Source organism: Rhinopithecus roxellana, chromosome 5 (assembly GCF_007565055.1).
Source record: "Rhinopithecus roxellana isolate Shanxi Qingling chromosome 5, ASM756505v1, whole genome shotgun sequence".
In the NCBI taxonomy this organism is placed as follows: Eukaryota; Metazoa; Chordata; class Mammalia; order Primates; family Cercopithecidae; genus Rhinopithecus; species Rhinopithecus roxellana.
The window spans coordinates 110770817-110789282 of NC_044553.1; the positions used below are offsets into that span (position 1 = coordinate 110770817).

At 39.0% G+C, this 18466-nt stretch overlaps 1 protein-coding gene across 2 annotated transcripts in view; it reads right to left on the minus strand.

The window, feature by feature from the left end:
- Window positions 1-18466, minus strand: part of PEAK1 (pseudopodium enriched atypical kinase 1) — a 300449-nt gene that overhangs the window by 59691 nt on the left and 222292 nt on the right. For both annotated transcript variants that reach the window (XM_010373269.2, XM_030930492.1), the window contains one exon: window positions 4100-7338. In XM_010373269.2, the coding sequence (XP_010371571.1) occupies window positions 4100-7224 (3125 nt within the window). In that variant the 5' untranslated portion in view covers window positions 7225-7338. The remainder of the gene's footprint in view (window positions 1-4099; window positions 7339-18466) is intronic.

Below are 18466 nucleotides of genomic sequence, written 5' to 3' on the forward strand. Positions count from 1 at the left end.
ATGAGCCACTGTGTCTGGCCCACCAAGGATAAAGTGAAACTCACTTAAAAACAACAACAACAACAACAACAACAACAAACCCTCCTAGTATAATATGGTGCCATGGCTTTGATTTATGCTAAGATGCAAGTAGTTTTAACCACTATTGTTTAAGCACCATCAGTGCAAATGTCAACACAATGAAAAAGACAAGTGTCTTTGTATTATTATAAAAATAGTAATGTTGGCATGATCACTATTTGACCTTACACAGATCATACTTTAAGAACCAATGGACTATTTTTAAATTTTAATTTAAAAAATTTAAATTAACAAATAATAATTGTATATATTTATGGGGTACAATGTGATGTTCTGAAATATGTATATGCTGTAGAAAGATCACTTAATAAAGTTACTAGCAAATCTATGACCGTACCTATTTATCTTTTTTTTGTGGTGAGAACATTTAAAATCTACTTTTTTAGCAATTTTGAAATATGTAATACGTCATTATTAACTATGGTCACCATGCTGTACAATAGATCTTTAAAACTTACTCTTCCTGTCTAACTGGAACTTTGTACCCTTGGCAAACATCTCTCCTTTCCCCATCAATCCCACCTCACTCCAAAGCCTCTGGTTACCATCGCTCTATTCTTTCCTTCTGAGTTTGAATGTTTTAGATACACTGGATTATTCAATATCCTTTTCTAGCCACATGTCCTGCTTCTGTTTGCCACCAACCTTACCTCTGTGACTTTGCATATATTGTTCCTTTGGCCTACAATGTCTTTCCCAACCAGCTGGCAAAATCCTATTTGTCTTTAAAGATCTGCTTTGGATTTTATTCCTGAGAAGTCTGCACTAAACTGATTTAATCACTCTGCACGTTGTTTTAGCATTTATCCATTGAGGGTAAAGGGCCTACTAACATTTTTAAGCACTCAATGTGTGCCAGACCCTGGGATAAGCTTTTTATATGTTTTCTAATGAAATTTTCAACTTACTTCTATGTGATAGATATCTTTATAGCCTTGTACACTGAAGGATCAGACAGACAGTTGAAGTCCAACCCAAGCCCATTATTTCAGGATAATGTTCCCCTCTATTTGTTCCAGGGCCTCATGGCAAATACATGGCACAGTTAAGGCACTCAATTTATATTTCCTAAACAGTTAAATAAATGGACTTAGTAACAATCTAATCCCATAATGAAGGTGTCTATAAAGTTCCTCATCTTTCATAGCCTGGGGTCTGGCCATTAGTACAGTATTTTTTCATTTTTCATTCTTCATTCCTTAGATACAGTTTGGACTTGAAATATTCATTTACTTATGGAAAAACTGTATTTTCATTTCTTTCAGCAGTGTGCTCCCAGCCATGGGATGGTAATTTAATGATCACACTGCCATCAAGCCTGAAACACAAATGTTGACATTTGATGGTAATGTTTTCCTTATCAAAGTTGCTCCAAGTAAACACCAATGATGTATTCAAGTAAATGAGGCAATATTGAAAAAGTAAATGGTATATATTTTTCAATATGCATATTCATGTTTTAAACTTTTCAAAAAGTTAAAAAAAAAAAAAAGCTATCGAATACCTCTTTTTCTACTTAGTCTGGGACATTATGAAATGTGAAAATTCCAATGTGCCTTAAAGAAAAGCTTAATATCTCAATCACTGCTTTACTCATACTATAGCATGTATCTTTAGAATGGTGGTGGGACCAGCAGTTCTAAGTGTGACCCAAGGACCAGCAGCATCAGCATCACCCAGGAACTTATTAGATGTGCAAATCATCAGGACCCACCCCAGACCCACTGAATCAAAAACTCCAGGGGTGGGGCTCAGCAATCTGTGTCTTAACAGCTCTCTAGATGATTGTGGAACATGGTTAAATTTAAGAACCAATGGGCAAATGAACTGTGTTATTTGGATTCATGGATGTTAACTACAAAAAATGGATAAATTTTGGAAGACCTGACTGGTGTTTGTATCACCTAATTGTGAAATAAAAGCTGTATAGTAAGGGGTCTGCCAAGCCCAGGGCCTGGGCTGCCCTCAAGACTGTATACCACGGCATGCAGCCAAAGGAGAGAGTCTCATTCCACAGAAAGAAGCCAAATCATTTCTTGACTGTGCCTTCTAAGATGTGGATAAATACCTACAGTGGTAATTAATCAGGAATGACGCCATGTAAGAACTGTCTACCATTCCCTCCTATGTAACTCCAACCATTTGCTGTTTAAACTGCCCATTTTCTAAATAAAACAGTCACCTGAAATACATGGTGCTTTTTCTTTTTGAGATGGAGTTTCACTCTTCTCGCCCAGGCTGGAGTGCAATGGTGTGATCTTAGCTCACTGCAACCTTCACCTCCCAGTTCAAGTGATTCTCTTGCCTCAGCCTCCCAAGTAGCTAGGATTACAGGGGCCTGCCACCACACCCAGCTAATTTTGTATTTTTAGTAGACATGGGTTTCACCATGTTGGCAAGGCTGGTCTTGAGCTCCTGATCTCAGGTGATCGCCCACCTTGGCCTCCCAAAGTGCTGGGATTACAGGTGTGAGCCACCACACCTGACCCTGAAATACATGTATTTTATTACTACTGGAGTACATTCTGTCATTGAACACCTCACCTTGGAATATAACATTCAACTACCAATGACAAGACTATTTTTTCTAGGACTATCATCCTAGTTGCTTTGCTACTACACGGATTTAAGGAAAACAGGGACTTGTTAGCATTTTGACAACAATTTGGAGGTATGTGAAAAGCTCATTTTAATAAAGAATGTATATAAAACTTCCTAGCATTTTGCTAGGAAAAGTAAAACCATTAAGTGTTCACTTCATTTTTTATTATACTTTTCTAAAGAAAAACAGGTAAATTTGCCCCATCCATCAGAATTTGCTACGTTTTGTCAGAAAGAAGGCCAGGCCAGATAGAGGTTTACTTTAAGTCAGGAGGGAGGACTCAGAATCAGATGAATGGAGTACTCAGGGCATATCCTTGTTTAAGAATAAAAAGGAGAGGAAGTATAGGGAAATCATCCTATTTGTCACAAACTTGGGATAAAAGTTCCTTGTTTTTATTAGCAGTTAATTCATTTTGTTTACAATATAAATAAGAAAAACTTAGGCTTTCAAAAACATATGGGTTTATGTGAATGATTACAAGTGAGAATATAACAATTTTGACCAATCTTGTGTTTGTTAAGAATGCAACATTATAAGGAGGATACATGCTTTAGAATGAGACAGATTGAGGTTTGAATTCCAGCTCTGACAAGTACTAGCTTTGTGACTCTGTTCAATTGTTAACTTCCCAGGTTTTCAGTTTCCTCATCTGAAGAATATAGCAAATTTATAAGGATTTGAGATAAATATTAATATATACCTTGCACAGAACAGGTGATCAATAAATAGCTACTAAGGTGTTAAAGAAAATGAATGCCTAGAGAACTGATTTGGGTATGCAATCTGTCTAGCTGAACCAAGGATTATGCTACTGGGTCTCAGTCTCAATACTCAGCTTCTCCTATTTCACCTACATGCTAAATAACTATAAATTGCTTGCTTACCACCCTCCATTTTTTGCCACAACACTTGGAAGGAGGACAGAAAGAGACAGCAATAAAAAAAAACAAACATTCCCTTAAAATAAGTAATGCATATAAAGATAACACGTTCATAAAAAACAAAAAAGAATTGCTGGAAGAGTTTTATTTCATTTACAGTGAGGGAAAGAACAGTATCACCATTTATTCATTTGATCCTGTTTCTTCCTCACACTACCATCACATTTCAAAACAACATTTTATCGCTATTAAGGTGTTACGGATTTGCTTTTCTATGTTAAAGTTCCTCTGCATTCACCAGAATGCAGTAGGCTACTTAAGCCAAAGATCCAGGGCTATAAACCTTGTTCAGTACAATAAGCTCACTTTAATACTATTCTAATCTTGGAATGCAGTTATAAAGATAGATGATGGCCACAGAGTGCTACTTACAAACAGAAATGGCTCTTATGCAATCTTAAAAGATATAAAAAACTTAGCACCTGAGAATGTGTTAAAAAATTCCCATGTTCTGCCAGTCTGTTTTACATACCTGAGAATCTTTTTAGGAATCTGTGATGGAGAAGAATGACTCCTCTTCTTCTTCTCCGAGTCCTGTAGTAATGCATTCTCTGCTCTACCCTTCTCCATGACTGCTGCCTGGTCTGCCCCAGCCTTGCTCTGATCCACACTGAGCTGGCCTTGAGCAGGGTCACACCTGTACATGAAGACAATGGCCGGTTTCTCACTGGACTCTCCTTTTGCCTCTGTGAACCAGTGATGGCGCTGAACTGGAGGAGGTGGCAGCATGTGAATGACGGTGCCATCCAGGCCCACCAGTTTCCCTTTCTCTCGCTCTTTCTCTTTGTCATCCTCCTCATCTGTTTTCCGACGGCGGAAGAAGCTTTTAAATGATATCCAGCGCTTAGGCTTTGCATCAGCTGCCCGCCTGCTGCCTTCAGAGTGCAAAACTGATTCAGCTTCTGTTGACCTGGTAGGGCTGGTTGGCTTGGTCCAGTTGGTGAAATGCCTCTGCAAAAGGTTACTTGCATGGTAAGGAGAGGAAGTAGAGCGTGGCGGGGGAAAGGGAGGTGGTGGCTCACTCTGGGGGCTAGTCACTAATTTGGAGGGAGAGGGGGTGACTGGTTTTATGGATGGGTCTTTCTGTACTTTGGTGGTAGGACTGTCTGTGGTCTGAGGTGCTTCAGCCTCACCACTAGGCTGAGATGTAAAGAGAGATTTCGGCCGGACTGGCGTACTCTTAGCAACATCAGCATCTGGAGGAATGGCATAAAGCTCTTCCACACTGCAAGCTTTAGGGCCAGATTGAGGTGTTTCTGGAGGAGACTGTGGGGGCTGGATTGAAGCCACGATCTGAGAAAGCACTGTGCTTGCTTTCTCTCTGGTGCTGCTGCCGCCCACCATCTGAGACTCCTGAGTGCCTTCTGTTTTGGCCACAGGCTCTTGAGTGGTTCTCTGGATCTTTGCTGGGGAGCTGTGGCTGGAACTATAGCTTCTCTGTGGTGAAGACTGACCTCTGTTGAGACAGTTGTTAAACTCTTGAACCTTCTGAGCCACTGAACCCCTTTTACGCTCTGTGCTGTTTGAAAACCCTTTAGTTTGAAGACAGTCAGCGGTTTTGCTAGTGGTGTTGTCAGGCACTTTGCTTTCAGTTTCTATTTCTTCATAAGTATGGCTTATTACACTTGTGGTTTTTTCCTTCACTGAGAGTTCTCCACTTGTTCCCAGAAAACTTTTGTAGATAGCTAGATTGTCATATGCATTTGGATTGATAACAATGGGAACTTTGATAGCATTTTTGGAACTCCGAGCATAAGTTGGCTCATCATGAATGATAATTGGAAAAGGTGGCATACCAGCATTGTTATAACTATTAAATTTTATTTCAGACAAATTAGGTGACTTAACAGGGATGGTTTTGGAGGAAATGTTTGTAGCTGTGGGTGATGTAGGTGCTGATTTGTGACAGTTTTTTCTTGGAGGAACATTTGGTCCAGTTCCACTAGTAATTAGTTCCACTTTAGGTATCTTTTGTCGTGGACTGGTGCTAGAAGTCCATACTTCCTGGTATCGAATTGCACTGGATTTTTGGAAATGGGCACTTATTTGTCCTGGTGTCAATGAAGATGACGTAACTGGAGAGTTTGGAGTAGATGAGCTTTTTGTCTTAGGGCTGTTAACAGGGCCCTCGAGGTGCTCACTGGCCATGGCTGCTGACACATCCACAACAGTATATGGCTTGCACAATGGCTGTTCCAGATTCACAACTCGGTAGGGTTTTGCTTGGTCTTCTGTGGGGACAAGGTTTATGGTTACTGCTTGCCCAGCAACATCTGTAGAGGCTTTACTTTCTTCCTTCTCAGTTTGTACAGCAATCTTGCCATCCTTCTCTTCTAATCGGAGAGCAAGGACTGCTTTGTGGGTCTCTGGAACTTTTATTGAGCTTTTGGAAGCCTGTGATGAATCTTTATCCTGATTATTACTAGAGGGACTTTCATAATTGGGCTCAATTTCCTTCATGTCCTTAGAATCTCCTGGGTTACCAGGAGATATTCCCCCATTACAAATCTTCTGGGATAAACTACTGGCTGTCTCAGAACGTGATTCTTCTGTTAAAGAAGAATCTGGTGATGTGGAGTCAGATGACACCATGCTCTGAATGCTTCCTTGTCCATAAGAGACCACAGAATTTTCCTCGTAACCATTCAGGATTTCATCATAGCTGTCATCATAGTCCACAGCACAGATTCTCTGCAGAGACTTGTTTCGCAGGGGGATGGTATTCCATTTTTTGTCCACAAAGAATCGAACAGGAGACAAAGTGTTTGCTCTGAAGTTGGCAAAGCGAGGTTGCCCTCTCATGCGAATCTCCATGGCCAACAGCTCTTCATCACTCTCATCCCAACTCTCATGCTCCTCCTCCATGTTACTGAAAAGTGCATCCTCTTCACTCTCCTCGCCACTGGAAAACTCTGGGTAACAGAACCGGCCCCCTTCATTACTAATCACTTCCGTGCTCCCACTCAGAATAACATGCTTGCCCTGAGTATCCTTTATCCCACCTATCATGCAACTTGGTGGAAGCTTTCTTTCCAATGATCGTTTATAGCAATCATTTATTCTTCCCAAGAATGTTTCTCTGGAGTTTGTTGCATTTCCTCTTATCTGAGGGGCAGTATCCAAGCCTGCTATCTCCTTTAACACTTCAGTTAGTCCATTATTGTTATTTGACATCTTCTTCGCAGTATCATTATTGCCGTAAGGCTTAGGAACATGGCTAATTCCTTCGTCATCTTCATTATTATTGTTAAGTGGTTTCTGACTCAAGGCAGCTCTGTTTCGGTTCCACCCTATGATAACAGGTTTGTTCTCACAGTGTTCTTGGATGCCAAGCTCACCACATATATTTTGCCCATCTGCCACTATCATAGTGGGCTTCACAGCTATAGTGGGTTTTTTAGCCACAGGAGGCCGGAAATTTCCGGTGTTCCTGATGCGGTGGTTATTACTGTGATTGGCATTAGTTTTCACATTGCCATGGGTGATGGGTGCCTTCTCAGGGTCTGGGGGGAGCTGGTGCAAACTTTTAGGTTTAAAGCAATTCTTGCATTCACCAGGTTTCCAAACGTGTTCAGTAAAGGTGTTACAAGCAGACATTTTTAAAAATAGAACTTCACAGATAATGCTTTTCTTTCAGTGCATGACAAAACTTTCATCTGTTAGTTTTCACTTCCCCTATGTGTTACAGCAGCTCTTCTAAGAATGATCAATCTGTGGGGGGGGGGGGGGGGGGGGGGGGGGGTGGGAGAAAGAAGAAAAAAGTCTGAATGAAAAAGGCACTATGAGACTTACTATTATTAGTGACTTGAAAAAACTGACTCCACTCCTAAACTTTTCCTTAAATTAAAAGATTGAGAGCTAAACTAATTTGGGCACTTCATAATTTCCCTTTAGTCGATCAGCATATTGGAAAATGAGCTTTTTAACCATAATTTTATGTACTCTTATCAATCCATACATAATCTTTAGCTTGATGTCTCTGTTGTAATGATTCTGTGAAATGAATCATTACATCCCTCCCAGAAATGCCTTTGATACCACTCCTTCAGTTATTCACCAATTTCTCTTAACACTTCCCAGGCCACTATAGGTTCCTCTTCTTCCACCTACCCTTGTACATTTTAGACATTTCACAGACTCCTCAAACTCAATGCATTGAAAATGAAGCCTCAGGGCTGGGTGCAGTGGCTCATGCCTGTAATCCCAGCATGTTGGGAGGCAGGCCAAAGTGGGAAGATCACTTGACCCTAGGAGTTCAAGACCAGCCTGGCTAACATGATAAAACCCCATCTCTTAAAAAAAATATAAAAATTAGCTGGGTGTGGTAGCACACGCCTATAGTCCCAGATACTCAGGAAGCTGAGGCTGGAGGATTGTTTGAGCCTGGGAGGTAGAGGTTGCAGTGAGCAGATTGTGCCACAGTACTCCAGCCTGGGTGACAGAGTAAGACCTTGTCTCAAAAAAAAAAAAAAAAAAAAAAAAAAAAGCTGAAAAGGAAAGCAGGGGCCAGATCATGCAAGGCCTTTTAGGCTTTTAAAGATTACAGAGTTTATCCTAAGAGCAGTGGGAAGCCACTGAAGGGTTTGAATAGGGGAAACAACATAATCCAATTTGCATTTTAAAAAGACAGCTCTGACCAAAACCCATGATATTCTTAGGTATGTAAGTCCAACAAAATATGTGTAAAATCTAGAATCTATATGAGCAAGACTACAAAACACTGATAGATGAAGGGAGGAAGAAGGGGGAAAGGTAAGCAAATTATAGCCCAGAGGCCAAATGTAGCTCATTCCTGTTTTCATATCCTGAGGTTAAGGATGCTTTTTACGTTTTTAAATGGTTGGAAACAAATCAAAAGGAGAATAATGTTTTGCAACAAGTGAAAATTATATGAAATTCTAAATACAGTACCCACAAATAAAGCTCCATTGGAACGCCGGTCACACTCATTTGTTTACATACTCATTTGCCTATGGTTGCTTCTGTGCTACAATGGAGAGATAAGTAGCTATGACATGTGTGACACACAGACTGTATGCTTCACTTTTGCTGCTTTGTGGCACTCTACAAATTGCAGGATTTTCACTGGTGCATCTATCAGCTGTGTGAAATGACATTTTTCAAAGATAATACATAAAATTATGAAATACATAAAATTTCATTACAGATATGCATTAATAGATGAACATTTGTAATCAATTTTGATGTGAGGAAGTACTAACTTTGAATCCCCATCCAGCAAAATGTTATCCTCCCCAAAATGGAATTTCATTCTTCTCACTAGCAAACCTCTGTTATAACACATTGTACCTAATTATATTTTGCATTTTATCAAAAAAATTTGCAGAAAAAAAAAATGATAAGAGAATGAAGACAAGCCCCAGAGTAGGAGAAATTCTGTGAAACATTCATATCTGACAAAGGACTTTGTATCTGGAATATATAAAGAACTTTCAAACTCAACGAAAAGAAAAACCCAATAAAAAACAGGTAAAAGATTTGAGCAGATACTTAACTGAATACATACAATTTTTGATCTTTTTTTTTTTTTTTTTTTTGAGACAGGATCTCGCTCTGTCACCCGGTCTGGTGTGCAGTAGTATGATCACAGCTCACTGCAGCCTCAACCTCCCTGGCTCAATCAGGCCTCTCACCTCAGCCTCTGGAGTAGCTGGGACTATGGGCACATGCCACTATGCCTGGTTAATTTTTCTATGTTTTTGTACAGATGGGGTTTCTCCATGTTGTCCAGGGTGGTCTCAAACTCCTAGGCTCAAGGGACCCACCTGCCTTGGCCTCCCCAAAGTGTTGTGATTACAGGCATGAGACACTGTGCCCCGCCAAAGATACATGGATTGCATTTAAACAATATAAATATTGTAAATATAATTTACAATATTTACAATATTGTAGTAAATAAAATTTACAATATTTTAGTAAACATAATTAGCCACATGGAAATGCAAATTAAAACTACAATGTGCTACCACTACATGTTTATTAGAATGGTTAAAATAAAATTAAAACAAAAACATCTGATGCTAGCGAGGATGTGAAGCAATTGAAACTCTCATATATTGCTGGTGGGAATGTAAATGGGTCAGGTATTCTGAAAAACAGTTTTGCGGTTTCTTATAGAGTTAATCATAAACTTACCTTGGAGCCCAGCAATCCCACTCCTAGATTTACCCAAGATAAATAAAACCTTTTGTCTACACTACAACAAATACACAAAGGTTTACAGCCAAAAGCTGGAAACAATCTAAATGTTAGGTGGCAGTGGTTACACAACTGCATACATTTGTCAAAACTCACAGAACCCGCCTGGTGCGGTGGCTCATGCCTGTAATCCCAGCACTGTGGGAGGCCGAGGTGGGTGGATCACTTGAGGCTAGGAGTTTGAGACTAGCCTGGCCAACATGGTGAAATCCTGTCTCTACCAAAAATACAAAAATTAGCCAGGCATGGTGGTGTACGCCTGTAATCTTAGCTACTCAGGAGGCTGAGGCATGAGAATTGCTTGAACCTGGGTGGCGGAGGTTGCAATGAGCCAAGGTTGCATTGTGCCATTGCACCACAGTCCGAGAGTCTGCCTCGAAAAACAAACAAACAAACACCTCATAGAACCACACACTTAAAAAAGGTGAATTTTACTACATGTAAATTTACCCTCAATAAACCTGACTTTAAAAAGACAGCTCTGCTGCTATGTAGAAAATGGACTTGGGAAGAACAGGACAGGAGGCTTAAAGGACTGACACCGGCAAACCAAGATATGATGAGGATCTAGACTAGAATGTGGTGTCAGGAAAGGCAGAGAAACATGCAGGAATGACTGGATTCTGAAGAGTAAAATGTATTGAGGTTTTGGGATTATGTATTCAAATGATTTGTGGAGCCATTTACTGATATGACAACATTGGAGGAGGTGCAACTTTTGAAGGGAAGATTATGAGTCCATATTTTGTCACCTGCATACAAAAGAGTATATGAATTTAGAAGTCTGAAACATGGATGAGAATTCTGTGGTTCTCATCTGCTTAGGAATTACTAGTATAGAGATACTTAGGCTGAAAAGAAAATAGTGAGCTGAGGAGGTGGCCTTGGTGGGTGAACCAGGGAGAAGGGGCTAATTCCTCTCCCCTAACTGAAAACTAACAGCCAAGGTGTGATGACACAGAAGCCAGATAAGGAAATGTCATGAAGGAGAAAGACAATAACTATTTCAAATGCTGCTGAGAGGTAACAGAAAATGAGGACCTACATACATGCCCACTGGACTTGGCAATGTGAGCTCATCAGTGACCTTAGCATGAACTATTTGGTTCAGGTGGGGATGGAAACCAGACTGCAGTAAGTTGAAGAGTGAGGTAACAGAGCAATGGTAGATAACTTTTGGAGAAGAGTAGGCAGGAAGGAGAAGCAAGAAGGAGCTAGGAGGATGCGGGTCCAGAAAGGATTTTCTTATTTTAAGATGGGAGGACCTAGATAATGCTGAATGGTAATACTGGGGAAAGATACAGGCCAGGGTGAGAGGCTGAAAAAATAGGAAAGAGGGAAGAATCACAATACTCAGAATGTTAAAACTGCAGGTTGCTAATTCAATTGTGTTTTATGGAAAAAGGAATTGAAGCCTAGAAGAGAAAGTGAGTTTCCTAAGGATGCACAGTAAATAAAAAAGACCCAGAACTGGGACTCAAGGCTACGACTATCTACAATATGTTTTGTTTTTACCTTTTTTGGTATATATTTTTTTCTTTTGTTGTACATCTCACTGTGGAAACTCAGAAAAGCATAAAGAAAATAGAAACCATTTGTAAACCTATTATTCAGAAGTCACTTCTATTAACAGTTTGGGGGCAGTTCCTGTCAGTCACCAAGAATTTAAATTAAAAAATTCCCTGTGTACTTAGCACTGTGCAGCACTGAATACAAAAAAGAAAAAGGCATCTTGGCATAATATCTTGTTAACTAAGTTAAACAGACCTCTGATAAGAGTGGGATTAAGTTTTCTCTTTGTAAGTACTATAATGTATTTGCTCTTTCAAAGACTAGCAGATAATAGTAAAAATAATTCCCCACTTTGAGCAAAAGTAAGTTAATTCAGTCAAAAGATGGCTAAGTTGATTAGCAGCTATCACTTATCAACAGAATAGCCAAATGAGACTCACCAGGAAGACCATTTGATTATGTTAGTGTTGTGTGCACTAGAAACCCATCTTGCATATGACATTCGTTTACAAGTTTGTGTCCATCTGTATTCATCTGGTATAAAACTGAGACATGAACCAAGCAAACACCTTTAGCAAGCACCAGATGGAGCTGCTGTCTAAGCCACAAAACCTTAACTACAAGGGCTTCATTTTAAACACTAATTGTGTTTGGAGACAAAGAGGTGCACTTAAAGACCCTGTCAAAACTATTTTAACCTACAACAGTTTCATAGAGGGGGAAACTGTACCAGATGCAGGTCTGTCCAAAGAGCAATCCTTGGGTTTTACAGCCTTTGTGAAATGACTTCAATGGCAATCAATAACTAGCATTTCTCTGCTCAACACCAACACGCCCCAAAACGGGAAACTCCAGTCTCCAAAGTTATGCTTGAGAAATAAGAAATGTGTCTCCTGAGGCACTTACACAAGGAAATAAAACAGTATATCCTGGTGTCTTCTATTTATTTGCCAGAACAGGTCTGATACAGAGCACCCAAATGGAATGTTTGATAAGAAAAGCTCATTTACCTCCACATTCCTTATAATCTCAAAGCAAATCTTCTAGATGAAATAGTCTATGGGAGAGTTTAATGGCTGAAGCTGCCCCTAGGAGGTAGCCAGGATTCCATGATCTAAAATCCTATTTCATATTTGACAGTTTTCAGTACCAAAGCCCTTCAGGCTATAGATGAAGCTATTCAAGAGTGGCCTATTTCACTTCAAGTCATGACGGCTTTTTAAGAACCTATTACTGTTTTTTATTCTCTGTACTGCCATACAATGACAATAATTAGTTTGCTTGTAGCCCAACAGTTTTAGGCATATTTGATACCAAAAAAAAAAAAAAAAAAAACCCATAAAAATACAAAAAACAACGAACAAATCCACAATGGATTTCAGTCTTGAAATAAACTGGCCAGCAGAAAGAGCTGGAGCTCCTCAAGCTGGATTCAATTTCCGTTAGTGAAGAAAAGGAAAGTATGTAGGTGGGAGATTAAACACCATATATACAGCATTTCCTAAAGGCACCCAAGGAGAATCTGTTAATAATAAAGGAGGATGGAGAATGAACTGCTAAGTTCCTTCTCCAATTCTGTGACTCCCAAAGGCCATCATCTCTTTCCATAAAATCTGTCACATTGCCATGGAGGCAGAGTCAAGAATTCTCACTGCTGTATGTGGGCTTTTAAGGACACTGTCAGTGAGGATCTATTGCCTATGTGTCATCCCACATATTAGTCCATCTCCGGGATGGTAGGGGACAATTTATAAGTCAAGGTTCTCACTAGGCTTTTGTTATAGAACATGTGGGTCACTTAAAAAAAAGGAAAGGAAAATGTGACAACCATACTCACGTCACTGTTCCCAACCTTTCCTTCTTCCACAGTGAAAAATGCTGACCTGACACCTCAACCAGCTGCCAAACCCTTCAGTATATGACTAAAAGGGTGGGGAGAGGAAGTGAAAGCAAAGCTGCAGGAAGAAGTTTTGCAGAAGATAAAACACAGCTTAAATTTGGTACGCAAATGGAAATTCCATGAGTAAAAGAGACTTTCTTGAGATCTGACCGAAAAAAAATTATTGTTCCTTGCTATCACAAGAACATGAGGTTCTCCTATCTAAAAAAGAAACCAAAGTAAAATCTGCTTAATTTTGGAAACTTAACGAAATCTCCAGAAGCCCATTCAGTTCCAATTGTTCTAACCACAACAGTTTTTCTAACAATTCACTGCGCCTGTCACATGGTAGTCATCTCAGGATAAGAATCATGCAACAACAAATGCACCCCTGCAAAGCAGCACCTCTCAATTTCAACTCATTTTTAAATTCAAACTCTTTAATGAATCAGTTAACTACTACTAATAATTATTATAAACTTGGCAATATCTAGTTTTAAGATTAGAAGTTCCAAAATGTTCCCTGAACCCACTTTAGACCCCTACTTAAGAAGGTAAACATCAGAGAAGAGGTTAAAATATTATCTAATAACAGCCAAGACTCCATAGTCTTTTATAGTTTTATTTTATTCAAAAGCTTTTTCTTCTGCTTGGAATGTATTTCCTCTAAGGCTGTTCCATTTGGTGGAACCCTATTTATTCTTCAAGATGCAGTTTAAATTTTACCTCTGTGATGAAGTTTTGCCTAACTCGATTATATCACATTGTTTTGTAATTATGTAAGCCCCCAGAAGGCAGAGCTAAGTGCTTTCATCTCTATATCTCTTGAATTGTTTGGAATACATTAGATACTAAATAAACGCTTGCTGAGTAAGAATTATTCTAGTTAGCATTTACTACTAAGTACCAGGTCCTTTACCCATAAAAACTCATAATTTGGCCAGGTGTGGTGGCTCATACCTGTAATCCCAACACTATACTTTGGGAGGCCAAGGCAGGCAGATCTCCTGAGGTCAGGAGTTTGAGACCAGCCTGGCCAACATGGTGAAACTCTGTCCATACTAAAAATACAAAAATTAGCCAGGCATGGTGGTGCGCGCCTACAGTCCCAGCTACTCAGGAAGCTGAGGCAGGAGAATCATTTGAACCCGGGAGGTGGGAGGCTGCAGTGAGCTGAGATCGTGCTACTGCACTCCAGCCTAGGCAACAGAGCGAGACTCTATCTCAAAAAACAAAACAAAACAAACACCTCATAATTCTCACAAAACTCTATGATAGACACACTATTATTTGCCCTACTTTACTGATGAAGAAACTGAGACTTGCCCAGGGTCACATAGCTAGTAAATGGCAGAGCCAGGATGAATGCATGCATGCATGTATGCATGCATAAATGGTATAGCTTCATGGCATCTGGAGGCTGCTTTAAACATAAACATGGCAGTATCTGAAAGAGAGTCCACACAACAGCAGCCGCAGCAGCAGCAGCAGCAGCACTGTCCACCATAGTGGAATTCCACCATGAATGAAGAAGTGTAAGAAGTAGGCACACCCGCACCTTCCCCTCCTCAGCTTTAAGATGGTCAGTCCAGGTGCTCACTGCAGAATAAACCAGAAGGAAACAAACAGGCATAAACTTAGATAGTAGGCTGTCTCAAAGTTGTGTTTTTTGTGCTTCAGAGTGTTGAGGAAGTAATATTATGAGACAAATTAAGCATGATCTTTCATCCAGCTCTCCAAGTCAGGAACCGCTCTGATTTGGAGGGGCCACTGAAGTGGCTGGTTGAGAGTGAGTTGGTGAGATGTTGCTATCAGTCACCTTTCTCTGTTCCTCCTCTCCAATGCCCTCAACCTCACAGCCAACTGCCAAGTGAAGAAAGCTGGACTGTAGGCTAAATTAGGGAGTCACAGCTGATTAAGATGTGAGAAGACAGGGAATAAAAAAGAGACGAAATAAGGGCAGAGCAAGATTCAAATAAGAGAAGGCAGGAAAAAGGAAATTGGGAAGGAAGGAGAAATAAGAAAATAGTTAATGATTTGAAGAAAAATCCCTCTTGAATGTTTATAGCCACATAATCAGAGTGAGCAATGTCATTTGCTACCACTCCTCATTCATTTTTGGAGGCTTTACTGTCTTGTGTTACTTTACATTTGGCAGGAGGTATTATTTTTCCAATTAAATGAAATTTTACCTTTCCCAGCTATAGAAAAGAGTGAACAATACATACTGTAAAACATTTATAATTTAGACTTTTAAAGGGAAAAAGTACTTCTAAATTAATGAAAGTCTGAATTACACAATACTTTGAAGAAATATTGCTAATCAATAAGTTGGAATTATTTTCATAACAGTTGTAAATATATAACTTAAAATGCAGTCAAAGAATACTTCTAACACTGGAATCTGGGATGTGTTTTCAAGGGTTTATGAGTTCTCCCAAAGAGCTGAATATTAAACTGAAAGTAAAGTTTACATCTAAAATAAATTAACATCTAAATAAACACATCTAAATTACATCTAAAATAAACACAGGCAGGATCGTTGCAATGGCCATATTAACTAAGCACAGCAATATAATTTCCAGGACTACAAATACCTTTCTGTTTCTAATTTGAGCTGGCACCAAGCACACTACTTTAACTGTAAGAAGTAATGAGAAAAGAAAGAGGCTCACTTAATATATAGATGATACAGGTCTACCAAGTAAAGACCAAAATGACATCACGGTGCAACCACTGTGTATTTTACCAACCTTGAATTTTCAATACCCTAGAAAGAAATGTGGCGTAAGAAGAGAGCCAATGGTAATGAAAACTGCAAAATCTAGGGTGGCTGGCAGCCCCTTACCCACATAGTAAGCAGCAATTTAGTTTCAGCAAAACTTCATCTATTGCATTAAATTGTTGTTAATTTGCATTTCATTAGTTTTGCAGGGTTTTTTTTTTGTACTTAACTTTCAAATTTGTTTTATAGCTAAATGACAAATATAAGCATAAAGAATTTATAACTAACTTTGTTTTTTGTATTTAAGAAAATTATAATAATGTATGTCAACACTGAGAGAGTGCAGTTATATTTTTAAGTTAAAAGAGGTCTATAAATTACTAAAGTTTGAAAAGTAGTGATTAAAAACAATATTCTCTTATGTTAGGTAAGCATTCCTCTTGTGATCTTATTCACATTACTAATTTGCTAAGAATATGTTAAAGGAGTATAATAACTATCATCAACAAAGCTCTTGTGAAAATGAATTAAGATAAAATATATAAAGTGCCTAACTCGAAGGCTGATTCATAGTAAGCACTTAATAAATATTAGTTCTTTTCTCCTTTATTAAATCTCTATATCCAGCGGAGGCCAGGAAGGGGTATGATTCCTCTAATCCCCTCCACACATACCCACACCCCATCTTGACATACCAACTGGGCACTTGGGAAGCTATTTCTGTAGGAACACTGTTAACTCTGCTTAGGTTAGACTTCAGTTATCATGGATGATTTAACTGAAAGTTTTAGCTGGCTTGTAAACCTATTTAAGACTTATTGCTTCTACAGGGAAAACATACTCCAAGTTCTGAGCAAGTGACTTGCAAGGAAACTTCAGCATTCCATCTTGGACTTGTGTTTTGCATCAGTTTCAAGAGATGTTGTCAGATTCTATCAGGAAGGAGTTACTGAGCAATAAGGTAATGTGATACTACTTGTGCTTTAAGAATTCAGGTGGAAATGGAAAGAAAATATTGACAGGAGGCAAGGTGAAAGGTAATGTAGTTGGTTCAACTAGTATAATACTAGACCAGAGAAGGCCCCAAACTAATATAGTGGCAGTGGGAATTAACAAGCAGGGGCTGATTTGAGAGGCTAAATTGAAAATTTTTATCAACCAGTGGGATACTAAGAGTGACTAAAGATGACCCTGAGGTCTGTCTAGATCAAAACCCAGGATCATTTTCCCAGAGGTATACTGAAATGTGGACAATCAAGCCAGCACCAATTGCACTACTTTAACTGTAGAAAATCATGAGACAGATGATGTCTGAAAGGAAATAACAAACATATTCTAAAACCAAGTATGTGATTCAAAATTCTTCCCATTGAGAAATATCCAGATTTTAAATTACTATTTACTTATGTAAACTTGACTCTCAACCTTGACTGCAAGTGGTTTAGTGAGAGAGATAAAGACAATGCAGGAGGCTGAGGGGGATGGGGGGGAAATGAAAAAGGTAAAGTGACAATTCTTTAGTTAGCATTATTTTATTACAGAATAAAGTTAGAAAAATGAGACCTGGGTTTAGTAACCGAAGTGATGAGGCCAGTAATGGACCATGAAGGATGGGAACTGTGACCAGGGCATTCGAGAACTCCAGATGGGCATGAGCACATGACAATAGGTTTCCACAGGACTGTTCTCAAGAAAATAGCAGAAGCTCGGACTCTGGGGAGTTACCGGATATTAACACATAAGGAGGCCACAGTCTGGCAGAGGAAAAACTAAACTATCCCCCAATAAAACTATGTTGGGTCTTAATTCTCCTCATCAGTGAGATACCTACCTGTGGTTTGTATCACTGGACTGCTAAAGTGAGCCCAGACACCTCTCAACGGAAAGTGAGAGGTAGAATGCTAGCCATTCTTGAAGAGGTGCTGGGCCCCTAGCCCTTGTGGGTGCCAGAGCACTAGGAGTATTCCATTCCTATCGTAACAACTCACCAATTAGGAGAACCCTCAGAGGCACAAATGAACAACATTCAAGGGCATTACTAATAAGATATGTAAAAATAGACAACTTACTCAAACTCTCCAGGCCGAATGGTCCTTATCTTTTTTTTTAAATGAAAAAAAAATTTTTCTTTATATTATACAAGTAATCAGAAAATAAAAATATGCAAAAGGCAAATGAAGAAACCCCCAAATCTTACTATATACTCTTCTGTGTCTTTTTTCTGTACACAGATCAAGGTGTATACGCACAGACACACAGATACATTTCGCAGAATGAACATGCTGTTTGGTAACAAGAGTACCTTTAAAGTCTTTCCCCAAATTTACAATCTATTCAAAACATTATATACATGCAAATTTGGGTTAAAATACCATTTCAAATTATTCAAACAAATTTAACAAGAGACAAATGAAGTTGGAGTCAGAGATCTTTAATAACCTGAAACAAAAAGAAGATATATATATATATCTTCACATATATATATATCATATAATAAGAAACAC